The 18,835-nt window shown below is 43.3% G+C and overlaps 1 protein-coding gene and 1 long non-coding RNA gene across 2 annotated transcripts; one reads left to right on the top strand and one right to left on the bottom strand.

Annotated features, from left to right (window-relative positions):
- Positions 1 to 4,115: 4,115 nt before the first annotated feature.
- On the top strand, positions 4,116 to 8,153 carry LOC146005708 (uncharacterized). Its single transcript, XM_083145133.1, has 2 exons — positions 4,116 to 4,165; positions 6,743 to 8,153. The coding sequence occupies exon 2, from the start codon at positions 6,762 to 6,764 to the stop codon at positions 8,151 to 8,153; it is 1,392 nt and encodes a 463-aa protein (XP_083001259.1). The 5' UTR covers positions 4,116 to 4,165; positions 6,743 to 6,761.
- A 4,330-nt stretch (positions 8,154 to 12,483) lies between these two features.
- LOC146079491 (uncharacterized) lies at positions 12,484 to 14,493 on the bottom strand. Its single transcript, XR_014474563.1, has 3 exons — positions 14,447 to 14,493; positions 14,010 to 14,123; positions 12,484 to 12,554 (listed from the first exon to the last, which is right to left on the bottom strand). It is a non-coding gene; the product is annotated as an uncharacterized LOC146079491 (long non-coding RNA).
- Between the last annotated feature and the right edge of the window lie 4,342 nt (positions 14,494 to 18,835).

Here is an 18,835-nt window from a genome sequence, read left to right as displayed (position 1 = left end):
GTAGCTATGGGTCTTTCTTGAAGGGCTCTTTTGTTGGATCTGAGCTGTCTTCTGTCTTCCAAGAATTTCACCAGGGGTCAGCTTCTGATACACCCAATATAGAGGTTTGGTGTAATGATCCCTGTACCCTTTATTACCCTGTATTACCTTAGAGAGTTACAGTAGTACACAATGGCAAATATTTACAAAAAAAGGTGCTTTTAATGAAAAATACAAAAAAAAATCAGGAATTCTGAATAGAAAGCAAGTTAATATTAATAACGCAAAAATGTAACATTTTACCTGAAAATTTCACTCAAGTGAATTTATTTAATATACAAAAATAGAAATCAACCCCAAACTGCCAAATATATTCTTAGGAAATAGTATAATCTGTGAATTGAATGTTACGGTGAAACATATGATTTCATATATACTGTAAGTGTGATGCTCCTGTAATACATTTTTGGATTTTGTAGCAATGTGTGAATCTACAAATACAGTACAAACTGTACGTTATGTACAAGATACTAATGGCATTGTATTTGTAAATGTGCTCTGCATATTTTATACTGAAGTAGTAAAGCTGGGGCAACAGTCATTTCATTTTGCTGTGTGAGGCTTTTCAAATAGTTTTTATCTCAATATTTCTATATTATAAGTACCGGGACAGAACTTACAGGTATAGAGCTAACCAGGCAAGGAGATTTCAAACATCTTTTTGCAGTTGCTAAAAATGTTTGCATGCTCTTGCATGTACAGACTAGGTTACATCAGACTGGCATTGATCAGCGAAGCAGCCAGGTGGAGATCTGGCTGGGGGAGTGGGAGCCCCGGGGAATCAGAGATAACGAAGCCAGCTAAGCAGGGAAGAAGGCTCATAGGGCCAGATATATCAAGCTTCAAAAACTGATAAAATGGAGAGTGACAAACAGCCAGCCAATCAACTCCGAACTGCCATGTTCCAGACTGGGTAAGAAAAAATGACAGGTAGGAGCTGATTGGCTGGTTGTTTATCACTCTCCACTTTATCACTTTTTGAAGCTTGATACATCTGGCCCATAAAGACATCTTGAGATAGCATTATGTTTCTCAAAAAAGGGAAATGCCATTTGTGCACTGTCCCCACTACATCTATTGGAGGCTATATGAATGTGACATAAAAAAAGAAAAGGTAGAGAAACATGTGATTTATCCACACTTTTTTAGAGTAAATAAATATTGAGAAAAAAAGCAAAAGTAGGACTTTCTCCAGATTAATTGCTGTAGTAAGTCCCGATTTTGTTTATTAAGTGTTCTCTAGCAATCAAAACATTAAAAAAATTGTGAACTTATATGTACACAAACACATACTACCAGCTACAGCAACCTGTCCCCTAAGCCTACAAGTTGACTCAAATACATTGTTAGTTATTTTATAGTAGGATAGCTCGTTTTAAGAATCCAGACCTTCACTTAGATGCCGGGACACACACTTTGGTTCTACAGCAAAATCCCTTAAATAATGTATATCAATGATCTAAACACAAGTCACCTACGAGAGTACATACTTATTACAAGTAGTCCAATATCATCATCATCAGAGCCACAATTAGGTAACCTTGACCATTTTTTGTAATCTCTTTGTTTGTAAAGGTAGATGATAAACAAAGAGAATATACAGTTCTGCCCAAGTACATCGTGGCTGCGTTGCGCATAGAGTGCGCCATGCAAATCGCGCCTGGATCGCGCCTGCTCCTTGCGCTATAGTCCCGTTATAGATCGCGTTATAACGTAACGTAATCTTGTAAATGTAACCTGCACTTACACTCATTGACCACCAGATGTCACTTTTCCCAAACAGTACAGCGCATGCGTAAAAATCTCTTCTACAAAACAGTGGCCGCCACGACTTTTCACTACGGATTTTGTCCTTACTTTACGGACAGTTTGTACAGTATTTATTCGCAGAAGCAGCTACGTACGGTCATTTATGTAATTGGTACAGAAGCCATGCTAACCTTTGCTATTGCTGGATGACTACTTAAAACATTATTTGAGGACCTACAGTATCATACTTTACACTACGGATTTTGTCCTTACTTTACGGACAGAGTTATTTTCTTTTATTCGCAGCCGCAGTGACGTACTGTATGGTCATGAACTGTATGTGATTGGTGCAGAAGCCATGCTAACCATCTGCCAAAAGTAAAATCACAGGCAATAGTGGCCTAGCGGGTAGAGGCACGGCTTCAGTATCAGTAGTTCGATCCTCAGTTGGTTACATTATATTTTTATTTTTGAAACGTTCTTTTTTTTTTTTTAAACTAATACAGGTACTGTAGTTACAGTAGTTGGTGCTTATCAAATTCTTTCGGACTTTTCCACAAACAAAAATTCACAATGGCAGGCATCCATGTACACGGTAGTTAATACCCATACTGTACACACTGTACGGCGCTACAGAGAACGTTTTTTTTCGCAAAATAGATTTAGCTTTTCAGGTAAAACTTCTTGCCTTGAGGACCGTGTTTCGGGATAAAATTCGCTAACCTTTGCTAACGTCACTTCACTACGGATCTTGTCCTTAGTTTACGGACAGTTTGTACAGTATTTATTCGCAGAAGCAGCTACGTACGGTCATGTATGTAATTGGTACAGAAGCCATGCTAACCTTTGCTATTGCTGGATGACTACTTAAAACATTATTTGAGGACCTACAGTATCATACTTTACACTACGGATTTTGTCCTTACTTTACGGACAGAGTTATTTTCTTTTATTCGCAGCCGCAGTGGCGTACTGTATGGTCATGAACTGTATGTGATTGGTGCAGAAGCCATGCTAACCATCTGCCAAAAGTAAAATCACAGGCAATAGTGGCCTAGCGGGTAGAGGCACGGCTTCACTATCTCAGTATCAGTAGTTCGATCCTCAGTTGGTTACATTATATTTTTATTTTTGAAACGTTCTTTTTTTTTTTTTAAACTAATACAGGTACTGTAGTTACAGTAGTTGGTGCTTATCAAATTCTTTCGGACTTTTCCACAAACAAAAATTCACAATGGCAGGCATCCATGTACACGATAGTTAATACCCATACTGTACATACTGTACGGCGCTACAGAGAACGGTTTTTTTCGCAAAATAGATTTAGCTTTTCAGGCAAAACTCCTTGCCTTGAGGACCGTGTTTCGGGATAAAATTCGCTAACCTTTGCTAACAACACTTTTCACTACGGATCTTGTCCTTAGTTTATGGACAGTTTGTACAGTATTTATTCGCAGAAGCAGCTACGTACGGTCATTTATGTAATTGGTACAGAAGCCATGCTAACCTTTGCTATTGCTGGATGACTACTTAAAACATTATTTGAGGACCTACAGTATCATACTTTACACTACGGATTTTGTCCTTACTTTACGGACAGAGTTATTTTCTTTTATTCGCAGCCGCAGTGACGTACTGTATGGTCATGAACTGTATGTGATTTGTGCAGAAGCCATGCTAACCATCTGCCAAAAGTAGAATCACAGGCAATAGTGGCCTAGCGGGTAGAGGCACGGCTTCACTATCTCAGTATCAGTAGTTCGATCCTCAGTTGGTTACATTATATTTTTATTTTTGAAACGTTCTTTTTTTTTTTTTTTAAACTAATACAGGTACTGTAATTACAGTAGTTGGTGCTTATCAAATTCTTTCGGACTTTTCCACAAACAAAAATTCACAATGGCAGGCATCCATGTACACGGTAGTTAATACCCATACTGTACTGCGCTACAGAGAACGTTTTTTTTCCGCAACAATAGATTTCTCCAAACTCAGACACAGACCGACACCTCAGACAATAAGATGTTGATTGCAGTCATATGTTAATTGAAGTCTGCCTTTTTGTTTGTACATAATTCAAATGCACCTATCAGCTTCATGAAGGATTTCCTTTGTCTCTGCCAACATAAATTCAGCTACAGATATTAAAATTGTCAAACAATCCAGTTTGTTTTTCTGCATCTAAACCGTGTAGAATTGCTACGGATCGTCTCTTCATCTCTTGCCTGTATACAAGCACGAGATTATACCTGTACACCTGGACTATTCATTCTGCTGAATCCAAAGTCAAGTTGTTGCTGCGTTCCTGTTCTACCAAGCGTTACCATCATACTGCCTTCCTTCCGCAAGAAGAGTACAGTATCATCTCGCTGGAGCAGTAAGTACACTACAGTATACAGTAGTACAGTCATTTGTACATTTCACTGATTGCTGCATTACAGTATACAGTAAGCAGCACTACAAAACGGTCCCTGCGCGGAAGCGCTCGTTTCCCACCCTTCCCTGAATGAAGATGTTTCCCTTTTTTCCCTACTGTTCAAATGCACCCGGTGCAGAATACTGTATACAATCGCCTGCTGTGTACTGTATATTGTATTCAGATACTGCAGGCTGCCGCTATGGGTATTGTCCGTAAATACTAGAGTCTGTTTCGCAGACTAACTGTATACAGTAGCGAGTAGTGATATCGTGATTTTTGATGTTCAGTGCAGTGCAGTAGAGATAGCGCCATTGAGAATATTGTACAATGTGTTAAAATTGCCTGGTGTGTATGGGCCGCAAATCCCCGACTAGCGATGACAGTACTCTATTAGGGTGGGCTACTGTAGGCTGCTAAATACTAGTTCTCTCCGTAATACCATTGGTGTAATACCGTAAAACACGTCTTTTTTCCTCAAACGAGGGGACCGGTGTTTTTCTCATGTTTACAGACTGTTTCGCAGGCTTAGTCAGTAGTAGGAGCACATGTGATACAGTATCGTGATTTTTTCATTTGAAAATTGCCTGGTGTGTATGGTCCAGAGTTCCCCGACTAGTGATGAGAATACTTTATTAGGCTACTGCAGGCTGCCGCTATGGGTATTGTCCGTATAATGTGTAATAAATCCTGGATTGGGGTATTGTCAGTAATATTGTTGTAATACCGTAAATAACGGATCATTTTGCATTTTTTCCCGCATACTGTACTAGTAATTGAAGTAGTCACAGCAATAGGATCACCTGGTATCGTGATTTTCCGCCATTTTAGGGATCAACATGGATGCCACATACTGTACAGTACAGTGCAGTGCAGTAGAGATAGCGCCATTTAGAATATTGTACGTGTTAAAATTGCCTGGTGTGTATAGGCCGCAGATCCCCGACTAGCGATGACAATACTCTATTAGGGTGGGCTACTACTGGCAGGCTGCTACTATGGGTATTCTCGTATAATCTGTGCAACTGTAAATACTGTTGGTGTAATACTGTAAATACTGTACAGTAACGTATTTTTTCGCAGGTGGGGGGATTTTTGCGCATATTAATAGACTATTTCGCAGACTCAGTCATACTGTATTTGTGTAAAAAAAAATCCCCTAGCTGTGTACAAAATCCCCTAGCTGTGGGAGTATTGTAAGTACTGTACAGTCATTACATTAAAAGTAATGCCATGACCACAGGCTGCTCCCCCTGTATAATAATTTGTGTCATGGCATTACTATTATTAATAGTAATGCCATGACACAAATTATTATACAGGGGGAGCAGCCTGTGGTGTCATTGCATTATTATTATACTGTACAGAGGGAGCAGCCTGTGGTGTCATGGCATTACTTTTACAGTATATTATACAGGGGTAGCAGCCTGTGGTGTCATGGCATTATTATTATGCAGAGGGAGCAGCCTGTGGTGTCATGGCATAATGCCATGACACCACAGGCTGCTCCCCCTGTACAATAATAATGACACCACAGGGTGCTCCACCTGTATAATATAAAAGTAATGCCATGACCACAGGCTGCTCCCCCTGCATAATAATTTGTGTCATGGCATTACTATTATTAATAGTAATGCCATGACACAAATTATTATACAGGGGGAGCAGCCTGTGGTGTCATTGCATTATTATTATACAGAGGGAGCAGCCTGTGGTGTCATGGCATTACTTTTACAGTATATTATACAGGGGTAGCAGCCTGTGGTGTCATGGCATTATTATTATGCAGAGGGAGCAGCCTGTGGTGTCATGGCATAATGCCATGACACCACAGGCTGCTCCCCCTGTACAATAATAATGACACCACAGGGTGCTCCACCTGTATAATATAAAAGTAATGCCATGACCACAGGCTGCTCCCCCTGCATAATAATTTGTGTCATGGCATTACTATTATTAATAGTAATGCCATGACACAAATTATTATACAGGGGGAGCAGCCTGTGGTGTCATTGCATTATTATTATACAGAGGGAGCAGCCTGTGGTGTCATGGCATTACTTTTACAGTATATTATACAGGGGTAGCAGCCTGTGGTGTCATGGCATTATTATTATGCAGAGGGAGCAGCCTGTGGTGTCATGGCATAATGCCATGACACCACAGGCTGCTCCCCCTGTACAATAATAATGACACCACAGGGTGCTCCACCTGTACTGTATAATATAAAAGTAATGCCATGACCACAGGCTGCTCCCCCTGTATAATAATTTGTGTCATGGCATTACTATTATTAATAGTAATGCCATGACACAAATTATTATACAGGGGGAGCAGCCTGTGGTGTCATTGCATTATTATTATACAGAGGGAGCAGCCTGTGGTGTCACGGCATTACTTTTACAGTATATTATACAGGGGTAGCAGCCTGTGGTGTCATAATACAATACTGTATGCTACTGTATTGTACTGTAACTAATGTACTGTACTGTACTGTATGTACTGTATTAACTTGAATCTTATTGTTGTGTATTGTAGAGTGCACTGCCTACTGAAGATGGTGAAAACAAAAAATTTCTATTCTGGAGAACCTACACTTGCATCTCCCAAGAGAATGGCTGCATTAGTGCCAAACATTAAAAATAATATCGTTAAGAAGAAAGCAGGAAAAGAAAATATTCCTGTTGTCAAACTACGTAAAAATGCCAAGGCCAAGAACAAGTCTTTGTTCGCGACTACAGGAGAATCTCACGATGACTGTCTGGTGCAAGACATTAACACTGATGCACAGCAAGACATTAACACAGTGACAGATGTGTCAGTTCCCGTAGATAATGACTTGCACCCTTTGGAGCTTCACATTACACCTCTTGAACAAAAATCTCAATCACCGTCCCGTAGGAAACTTAACTTTCTGGATCACAACCCACCACAATGTAGCTGCACAGGGCTGGTGAGAGACATTTTGGGCAAGATGACCCGCCTGGAAACCCAAAACAATGGACTGTCTGTACATGTGGATGAACTGAAAGCGGAAATTCATGTACTGACAGGACAAATTAAAGTGCTGTCAGGAGGTCTGAATGACATGCTTGCTCAAGCCAAACAATGGCAAGCTGCTACAGGGCCACCCATTACACCCACAACATCTAATCCAGTACAATCACAATTTGACTGCCCTGATGCATTTGAAACAGAGGATTTTGACTTGGAAATGACCCAACCAACCACATCTTTCCACTTTTCTGATTTGGAGATGACACCAGCTTCATCCAACCGATTGGCCAGCCCTAGCGTGGACACAGAAACTGTTTTACCAAATGAATTGGTGAACATGGACACAACACCAGTGTCATCTCACTGGTTGCCTGCCACACATAATGCTTCAGATACACAACAACGTCAGACCAACTTAACAAGTACCCCACTGACATCTCACTGGTTGGCTGACAGATACAATGCACCATCCCAAGCCTCTAACAACATGGACACTGCAATGGTTGCATCATCCCAATTGTCCCCTGGAAATATGATCGTCGCAACCTTACCTCAACATCAAACAACATCACCTCTACATGAAAGAACACCTAGAAGCATACCCAAAGAATTGTGCGCTGTGGGGATTTCCTTGCCTGACATGCCACTCAAAGTCATCACAGCTGAGGGTGTCAACACTCTCTTTAAAGCAGCGAAGATGGAAATGCACCGTTATGCACAACAGATTTTCCAAGAGCATGTTTCTTTTGACCTGTATAAGAATTGGTGCAATCGGGTCAATTATGATGGGCAACGTAATAAATTTGCAATCCCAGAAAATCTGCGCCTCGATATAGTGACACGGCTCATGGGGAAATTTGAGCTTACAAAGGCTGATTGTACAAAGATAAAGGACACTTTAAATGGATTGCTACGGATGCCCAGAGTTACACGCTGGACGTGCTTACTGTAGCACAGCAACTGGAGACGTCTCTTCAAACTGGCATCTACTGTACTCACAGAACAAAGGACTGGCAATGAAATGGAAAAAAAGTACGTTTATGATCTTACTGTACTGTACTGTATCTCTCTCCCTCTCTCCCATCCCCTTCCCCTGCCAACATGTCTCCCCCCCCCCCCCCCCGAAACCCTTGTGACCATTCAGTACTAACGTTATTCTTTATTCTTCTCTCCCATTATCCACCATGACACTCTACCATGAGCAAAATCAAGCGTGTTTGGGACAGAGAACAAAGGACAGGCAATGAAATGGAAAAAAAGTAAGTTTATGATCTTACTGTACATTATCTCTCTCCCTCTCTCCCATCCCCTTCCCCTGCCAACATGTCTCCCCCCCCCCCCCCCCCGAAACCCTTGTGACCATTCAGTACTAATGCTATTCTTTATTCTTCTCCCCTTATCCACCACATGCCACTCTACAATGAGCAAAATCAAGCGAGTTTGGGACCGAGAACAAAGGACTGGCAATGAAATGGAAAAAAAGTACGTTTATGATCTTACTGTACATTACTGTATCTCTATCCCTCTCTCCCATCCCCTTCCCCTGCCAACATGTGTCTCCCCCCCCCCCCCCCCCCGAAACCCTTGTGACCATTCAGTACTAACGTTATTCTTTATTCTTCTCTCCCATTATCCACCATGACACTCTACCATGAGCAAAATCAAGCGTGTTTGGGACAGAGAACAAAGGACAGGCAATGAAATGGAAAAAAAGTAAGTTTATGATCTTACTGTACATTATCTCTCTCCCTCTCTCCCATCCCCTTCCCCTGCCAACATGTCTACCCCCCCCCCCCCCGAAACCCTTGTGACCATTCAGTACTAATGCTATTCTTTATTCTTCTCCCCTTATCCACCACATGCCACTCTACAATGAGCAAAATCAAGCGAGTTTGGGACCGAGAACAAAGGACTGGCAATGAAATGGAAAAAAAGTACGTTTATGATCTTACTGTACATTACTGTATCTCTCTCCCTCTCTCCCATCCCCTGCCAACATGTGTCTCCCCCCCCCCCCCCCCGAAACCCTTGTGACCATTCAGTACTAACGTTATTCTGGTACTTGTTTCCTATCTGGGCGCCCACTAAGTTAATTGCGCACCATGCTATTCTCCGTAGAGAAATCTGATCGCATCGCATCGTACACATACACGATATTGAACGATGCGATGCGATGCGATGCGATCCAATTCGATTTTCCATAGGAAACAATGTTAAATGGCTCAATTTAGCCAAATTATCATAGGAACAATAGTAAATGGGCCAAAAACACCCCTGAACATTGAAATGTCCCCCCAAAAGTAGTTGACGCCACCCCGCCATCAACGTGAACCCGAAGCGTGGCGAGCGCAGCGAGCCCGCGAGGGGCGGCGGTACGCGTCCTCCGACCTTTTCATGCCCTACTATCCACTAGGGCGTGGAGTGAGAATAGAATAGTGTGGCGAGCGCAGCGAGCCACCGAGCCCGAAGCGTGGCGAGCGCAGCGAGCCCCGCGAGGGGACGCGGATACCTTCACAGGTAAACGCGTCCCTTTGCGGGCTTCCCAGGTGTCCGCGTCGCCATGGACACCTGGGAAGCCCGCGAGGGGACGCGTATAACTGTGAAGGTATCCGCGTCCCCTCGCGGGGCTCGCTGCGCTCGCCACGCTTCGGGCTCGGTGGCTCGCTGCGCTCGCCACACTATTCTATTCTCACTCCACGCCCTAGTGGATAGTAGGGCATGAAAAGGTCGGAGGACGCGTACCGCCGCCCCTCGCGGGCTCGCTGCGCTCGCCACGCTTCGGGTTCACGTTGATGGCGGGGTGGCGTCAACTACTTTTGGGGGGACATTTCAATGTTCAGGGGTGTTTTTGGCCCATTTACTATTGTTCCTATGATAATTTGGCTAAATTGAGCCATTTAACATTGTTTCCTATGGGAAATCGAATCGGATCGCATCGCATCGCATCGCATCGTTCAATATCGTGTATGTGTACGATGCGATGCGATCCGATTTCATTACGGTGCCGTACGTAGAAAACCTGGGCGCCCAGATAGGAAACAAGTACCGTTATTCTTTATTCTTCTCTCCCATTATCCACCATGACACTCTACCATGAGCAAAATCAAGCGTGTTTGGGACCGAGAACAAAGGACTGGCAATGAAATGGAAAAAAAGTACGTTTATGATCTTACTGTACATTATCTCTCTCCCTCTCTCCCATCCCCTTCCCCTGCCAACATGTCCCCCCCCCCCCGAAACCCTTGTGACCATTCAGTACTAACGCTATTCTTTTTTCTTCTCCCCTTATCCACCACATGCCACTCTACAATGAGCAAAATCAAGCGTGTTTTGGATAGAGAACAAAGGACAGCCACGCCTTGCAAAAAGCTTTGTTGTGACCAACAGTACTTTAAATTATTGTACCTAAAATACTGTATGACTTTGTCCTGTTTAAATTAATGTGCTGTGTTTTTTTTATTTTATTTTTTATTATACTGTATTTGAAGTCCCCACACATGATTCAAATTGTATGGTACTGTGTAAAGAAGTTTTGGAAAGATGTACTGTACTGACACCTGCCCAGTAGACTGTACTGTAATAATTACAAACTGCAAACCATCTTTAATGAAACGTACTGACAGTAATGATTGTTATAAATTTTTTATTAAAAAAAAAAAAAAAAAAATTATATTAATTCTAATAATAAATTGAAAATCCGATTTATTATCCCCTGCAGCATTTGCACCACTCTTCTTAATTCTTCTGTGAAAATAAACAAACAAACAATGTACAGTTTTAGAACAGAAATACTGTACATGTTGAATACTGTACTTTACAGTACAGTAAGCATTACTATTACTACAGTATACTGTACTGTACTGTACTTTACCTCTATCCATGGGTGGATTTGGATGAGGGGTGGAGGCTGCCTCGTCCTCTTGTACCCTTAGCACTGTGGAAAAATGAGAAAATATGCTTTAAAAATAAAGTTTTTATTACTGTAGTATTATTATTATTACTTGTAATACACTAGTTACTGTATGGTTATTACTGTAAAGTACAGTAAGTGTGCGATATGACGTGCAGCATATGGCAGCAGCTCAAAAGGGAAGGAGGCTGCTGCCAGGGCAATAAGATGTAATCCCTGGCATCGAGCAATAAATCCCTGGCATCAAGCATGTAACATCTAGCAATGAGAATGCACTGTAGGTAAGCCGCAGTTGTGTGGCATAATAATGTACAGTACAGTACAGTATGTAATGGGCATTACGGTGTGTGGCATAATGTGTGTCAAATAATGTGTAATGGGCAATACAGTACAGTACAGTATGTTGCCTAATGTGTAATGGCCATTATAGTGTATAGCATTCTGTGTAATGGCCATTACTGTGTGTACCATTATGTGTGATGGGCAGCATGGTGTGTGGCATAATGTGTAATGGGCATCACGGTGTGAGGCTTAATGTTGAATGGGCATCACGGTCTGAGGCATAATGTGTAATGTCTGTGTGACATGTACTGTAATAGGCATTACGAAGTGTGAGGTGTACCATGTAATGGGCATCACAGTGAGGGCATCACAGTTTGCAGTGCAATGGGCATTACGGTGTGTGGCATAACGTGTAACGGTGTATTGTTGGCTGATTGTATCCTGTGTCTGTTTTTCTTCCCCTATCAGAGCTTGATTATTATACTCATTGTTAGACTATTGTATTACTTGTTATACCTGTTATTTCCTATTCCTGTAACCCCCTTTTGTCCATTAGGGACTTTAATACATCATTTACGGAGTTTCTATCTCCTTACTTCTACAGTATACTGTGGTCTCGTCTGTTATTCGCATATAGCGATAAGGTACACTTCTACAGTATACTGTGGTCTCGTCTGTTATTCGCATATAGCGATAAGGTACAGTATACTGTATTACGGACACTGTCCTTAAAGGTGTATTCGCAGATTAGAGACAGAGTACTGCGAAGGGATCTATTATTAAGGTACAGTATTGGTTCTTTGGTGTATAATACACAATAAAGGTACGCTACGCTGCGCCACGATTTGTTCGCACGTACCTACTGTAGGTATAAAAGGTACGCTGGTTACGGACATACTGTAATACGTAACCTAGGCTTTTCACTTATTGTCCTTTGGTCATAATAAATCAACATTAACAATTGGTGGGGGGGCCTGTAGAATGCCCGCAGGGTACCAGCGTGGGCCAATGGCACGCCAAGAGAAGACACAATTACTGTACAGTAGGAGAGAAAGAAAAAAAAATACACAAACTCAATAAAGGAATGACAGGACTTACTCTCAGACGGAGCGGCTGAGGCGGTGGGGGCTGTTATGGTGCCCTGGTCTGCAATCGGAGTCACTGTGGGAAAATGTCAAAAATGAGAACAAGTGCTGTTTACTGTTAATAAACTTACCGTACTCTTAGTACTGTAAATAGGGCGGGGGTGGCTTTACAAAAATGACGTGCAGCATATGGCAGCAGCTCAAAAGGGAAGGAGGCTGCTGTGGCTCTGGCATGTGGGAATGCAGTTTAAAAAGGAAGAAGGATGCGGCTCCGGCAGGTATCTGATACGAAGAGTGCTTAATGCTTTCCGAAAGTGTGTGCAGTGTGCCCCCAAGCAATGAGCATGAAACTTCCACTGTCAATTAGCATTTAACCACCCCCTTCTCAGGTAGCATGGAACCCCTGGTAAAATGCATGTTACCCCTGGAAATGAGCAGTTCACCCCACCCCCCTGGCAATTAGCATTTCACACCCTCTGGCAACGAGCATGAGACACCTGGAATGGAGCATGTAGACCAGGGCAATAAGATGTACTGTAATCCCTGGCATCGAGCAATAAATCCCTGGCATCAAGCATGTAACATCTAGCAATGAGAATGCACTGTAGGTAAGCCGCAGTTGTGTGGCATAATACTGTACAGTACAGTATGTAATGGGCATTACGGTGTGTGGCATAATGTGTGTCAAATAATGTGTAATGGGCAATACAGTATGTGGCCTAATGTGTAATGGCCATTATAGTGTATAGCATTCAGTGTAATGGCCATTACTGTGTGTACCATTATGTGTGATGGGCATCATGGTGTGTGGCATAATGTGTAATGGGCATCACGGTGTGAGGCTTAATGTTGAATGGGCATCACGGTCTGAGGCATAATGTGTAATGTCTGTGTGACATGTAATAGGCATTACGAAGTGTGAGGTGTACCATGTAATGGGCATCACAGTGAGGGCATCACAGTTTGCAGTGCAATGGGCATTACGGTGTGTGGCATAACGTGTAATGGGCATTATGGCATGTGGTATACAGTACTACAGTATGTATTGGCTGTGTGACATGTAATCGGCATTACGGTGTAAATTTTTGACGTGCACCATTGGAACGCACATTTTCTATTATCCCTGTTTTACAAACATTGGTCAAGCCCTGGCATAATGTGTCATGGGCAGTATGGTGTGTAGCATTACTGTATGAGTGTTGGCCATTATGGTGTGTGGCATTATGTGTAATTGGCATTACTGTACTGTATGTTGGGTGGCATTATGTGGAATGGGCATTACTGTGTGTGGCATTATGTGGAATGGACATTACTGTGCATGGCATTACAGTACAGTATGTGGAATTGGCATTACTGTGTGTGTAATTACAGTATCTCTAATGGGCATTAAAGTGTGTGGCATTTTGTGTAATAATAGGCGGTGATGGACATGTCCAGTGATTGACATGCCCCGTGAATGGTGCACCCCCTAATAAAATGGGCTACGCACACCTACTATACTGTACAGTATGCGCAGCAATGCTTACAGTACCTTCTTCATGGCGGATGGAAGCACAGGGACTGTTATATTGGAAGGGGTAAAGAGGACGAGGAGGGGTGTCCAGCCACATCAAGGGCAGGGTGCCCTGGTCTGCAATCGGAGTCACTGTGGGAAAATGTCAAAAATGGATTGTCGACAGTCATAAGGTCGACATACTGCAAGGTCGACAGGTGTCTAGGTCGACATGGGATAAGATCGACAGGTCATCAGGTCGACACAAGCATTAGGTCGACATGGTCTAGGTCGACAGTCAAAAAGTTCACCATTGAGTTTTTCATTATTGTTGACTGAATGTCGACACAGTCAACATGGACAATAGAAAAGTGCATTGCGTCCCCTCAGCCTCGGCCAAAGGCACGCCAAGAAAATACACAAGTTGGAAAGGAAGAAAAAATACACAAACTCAATAAAGAAATGACAGGACTTACTTTCAGACGGAGCGGCTGAGGCTGTAACGGCCCGCAAGGGCAGGGTGTCCTCCTCGCCTTCAAGCGCAGGCACTGTGTGAAGATGAGAAAAATGAGAAAGTGTGCTGTTTAAATAAAGTTACTGTACTCATTACTGGGTTTACAAAAAGGCGTGGACTGGATTTTATAAAGTGCTGCGGCCGCTATAGTGTACTTTATAAAATCAACTCCGCTCCAAAGTGGATAGGACCGCTGCGCTTGGTATGGTCGACCGAAAGATTGTCGACAGTCATAAGGTCGACATACTGCAAGGTCGACAGGTGTCTAGGTCGACATGGGATAAGATCGACAGGTCATCAGGTCGACACAAGCATTAGGTCGACATGGTCTAGGTCGACAGTCAAAAAGTTTACCATTGAGTTTTTCATTATTGTTGACTGAATGTCGACACAGTCAACATGGACAATAGAAAAGTGCATTGCCTCCCCTCAGCCTCGGCCAAAGGCACGCCAAGAAAATACACAAGTTGGAAAGGAAGAAAAAATACACAAACTCAATAAAGAAATGACAGGACTTACTTTCAGACGGAGCGGCTGAGGCTGTAACGGCCCGCAAGGGCAGGGTGTCCTCCTCGCCTTCAAGCGGAGGCACTGTGTGAAGATGAGAAAAATGAGAAAGTGTGCTGTTTAAATAAAGTTACTGTACTCATTACTGGGTTTACAAAAAGGCGTGGACTGGATTTTATAAAGTGCTGCGGCCGCTATAGTGTACTTTATAAAATCAACTCCGCTCCAAAGTGGATAGGACCGCTGCGCTTGGTATGGTCGACCGAAAGATTGTCGACAGTCATAAGGTCGACATACTGCAAGGTCGACAGGTGTCTAGGTCGACATGGGATAAGATCGACAGGTCATCAGGTCGACACAAGCATTAGGTCGACATGGTCTAGGTCGACAGTCAAAAAGTTCACCATTGAGTTTTTCATTATTGTTGACTGAATGTCGACACAGTCAACATGGACAATAGAAAAGTGCATTGCGTCCCCTCAGCCTCGGCCAAAGGCACGCCAAGAAAATACACAAGTTGGAAAGGAAGAAAAAATACACAAACTCAATAAAGAAATGACAGGACTTACTTTCAGACGGAGCGGCTGAGGCTGTAACGGCCCGCAAGGGCAGGGTGTCCTCCTCGCCTTCAAGCGGAGGCACTGTGTGAAGATGAGAAAAATGAGAAAGTGTGCTGTTTAAATAAAGTTACTGTACTCATTACTGGGTTTACAAAAAGGCGTGGACTGGATTTTATAAAGTGCTGCGGCCGCTATAGTGTACTTTATAAAATCAACTCCGCTCCAAAGTGGATAGGACCGCTGCGCTTGGTATGGTCGACCGAAAGATTGTCGACAGTCATAAGGTCGACATACTGCAAGGTCGACAGGTGTCTAGGTCGACATGGGATAAGATCGACAGGTCATCAGGTCGACACAAGCATTAGGTCGACATGGTCTAGGTCGACAGTCAAAAAGTTCACCATTGAGTTTTTCATTATTGTTGACTGAATGTCGACACAGTCAACATGGACAATAGAAAAGTGCATTGCGTCCCCTCAGCCTCGGCCAAAGGCACGCCAAGAAAATACACAAGTTGGAAAGGAAGAAAAAATACACAAACTCAATAAAGAAATGACAGGACTTACTTTCAGACGGAGCGGCTGAGGCTGTAACGGCCCGCAAGGGCAGGGTGTCCTCCTCGCCTTCAAGCGGAGGCACTGTGTGAAGATGAGAAAAATGAGAAAGTGTGCTGTTTAAATAAAGTTACTGTACTCATTACTGGGTTTACATAAAGGCGTGGACTGGATTTTATAAAGTGCTGCGGCCGCTATAGTGTACTTTATAAAATCAACTCCGCTCCAAAGTGGATAGGACCGCTGCACTTGGTATGGTCGACCGAAAGATTGTCGACAGTCATAAGGTCGACATACTGCAAGGTCGACAGGTGTCTAGGTCGACATGGGATAAGATCGACAGGTCATCAGGTCGACACAAGCATTAGGTCGACATGGTCTAGGTCGACAGTCAAAAAGTTCACCATTGAGTTTTTCATTATTGTTGACTGAATGTCGACACAGTCAACATGGACAATAGAAAAGTGCATTGCGTCCCCTCAGCCTCGGCCAAAGGCACGCCAAGAAAATACACAAGTTGGAAAGGAAGAAAAAATACACAAACTTAATAAAGAAATGACAGGACTTACTTTCAGACGGAGCGGCTGAGGCTGTAACGGCCCGCAAGGGCAGGGTGTCCTCCTCGCCTTCAAGCGGAGGCACTGTGTGAAGATGAGAAAAATGAGAAAGTGTGCTGTTTAAATAAAGTTACTGTACTCATTACTGGGTTTACATAAAGGCGTGGACTGGATTTTATAAAGTGCTGCGGCCGCTATAGTGTACTTTATAAAATCAACTCCGCTCCAAAGTGGATAGGACCGCTGCACTTGGTATGGTCGACCGAAAGATTGTCGACAGTCATAAGGTCGACATACTGCAAGGTCGACAGGTGTCTAGGTCGACATGGGATAAGATCGACAGGTCATCAGGTCGACACAAGCATTAGGTCGACATGGTCTAGGTCGACAGTCAAAAAGTTCACCATTGAGATTTTCATTATTGTTGACTGAATGTCGACACAGTCAACATGGACAATAGAAAAGTGCATTGCGTCCCCTCAGCCTCGGCCAAAGGCACGCCAAGAAAATACACAAGTTGGAAAGGAAGAAAAAATACACAAACTCAATAAAGAAATGACAGGACTTACTTTCAGACGGAGCGGCTGAGGCTGTAACGGCCCGCAAGGGCAGGGTGTCCTCCTCGCCTTCAAGCGGAGGCACTGTGTGAAGATGAGAAAAATGAGAAAGTGTGCTGTTTAAATAAAGTTACTGTACTCATTACTGGGTTTACAAAAAGGCGTGGACTGGATTTTATAAAGTGCTGCGGCCGCTATAGTGTACTTTATAAAATCAACTCCGCTCCAAAGTGGATAGGACCGCTGCGCTTGGTATGGTCGACCGAAAGATTGTCGACAGTCATAAGGTCGACATACTGCAAGGTCGACAGGTGTCTAGGTCGACATGGGATAAGATCGACAGGTCATCAGGTCGACACAAGCATTAGGTCGACATGGTCTAGGTCGACAGTCAAAAAGTTCACCATTGAGTTTTTCATTATTGTTGACTGAATGTCGACACAGTCAACATGGACAATAGAAAAGTGCATTGCGTCCCCTCAGCCTCGGCCAAAGGCACGCCAAGAAAATACACAAGTTGGAAAGGAAGAAAAAATACACAAACTCAATAAAGAAATGACAGGACTTACTTTCAGACGGAGCGGCTGAGGCTGTAACGGCCCGCAAGGGCAGGGTGTCCTCCTCGCCTTCAAGCGCAGGCACTGTGTGAAGATGAGAAAAATGAGAAAGTGTGCTGTTTAAATAAAGTTACTGTACTCATTACTGGGTTTACAAAAAGGCGTGGACTGGATTTTATAAAGTGCTGCGGCCGCTATAGTGTACTTTATAAAATCAACTCCGCTCCAAAGTGGATAGGACCGCTGCGCTTGGTATGGTCGACCGAAAGATTGTCGACAGTCATAAGGTCGACATACTGCAAGGTCGACAGGTGTCTAGGTCGACATGGGATAAGATCGACAGGTCATCAGGTCGACACAAGCATTAGGTCGACATGGTCTAGGTCGACAGTCAAAAAGTTCACCATTGAGTTTTTCATTATTGTTGACTGAATGTCGACACAGTCAACATGGACAATAGAAAAGTGCATTGCGTCCCCTCAGCCTCGGCCAAAGGCACGCCAAGAAAATACACAAGTTGGAAAGGAAGAAAAAATACACAAACTCAATAAAGAAATGACAGGACTTACTTTCAGACGGAGCGGCTGAGGCTGTAACGGCCCGCAAGGGCAGGGTGTCCTCCTCGCCTTCAAGCGCAGGCACTGTGTGAAGATGAGAAAAATGAGAAAGTGTGCTGTTTAAATAAAGTTACTGTACTCATTACTGGGTTTACAAAAAGGCGTGGACTGGATTTTATAAAGTGCTGCGGCCGCTATAGTGTACTTTATAAAATCAACTCCGCTCCAAAGTGGATAGGACCGCTGCGCTTGGTATGGTCGACCGAAAGATTGTCGACAGTCATAAGGTCGACATACTGCAAGGTCGACAGGTGTCTAGGTCGACATGGGATAAGATCGACAGGTCATCAGGTCGACACAAGCATTAGGTCGACATGGTCTAGGTCGACAGTCAAAAAGTTCACCATTGAGTTTTTCATTATTGTTGACTGAATGTCGACACAGTCAACATGGACAATAGAAAAGTGCATTGCCTCCCCTCAGCCTCGGCCAAAGGCACGCC

This window comes from Crinia signifera, chromosome 5, assembly GCF_055691185.1.
Source record: "Crinia signifera chromosome 5, ASM5569118v1, whole genome shotgun sequence".
NCBI classification, from domain to species: Eukaryota; Metazoa; Chordata; class Amphibia; order Anura; family Myobatrachidae; genus Crinia; species Crinia signifera.
This window is presented reverse-complemented; position numbering and strand designations above follow the sequence as displayed.

What these genes read in the sequence shown, in the direction of transcription:
- LOC146005708 (XM_083145133.1), top strand. Translation starts at nt 6,762, where the DNA reads ATGGTGAAAACAAAAAATTTCTATTCTGGAGAACCTACACTTGCATCT.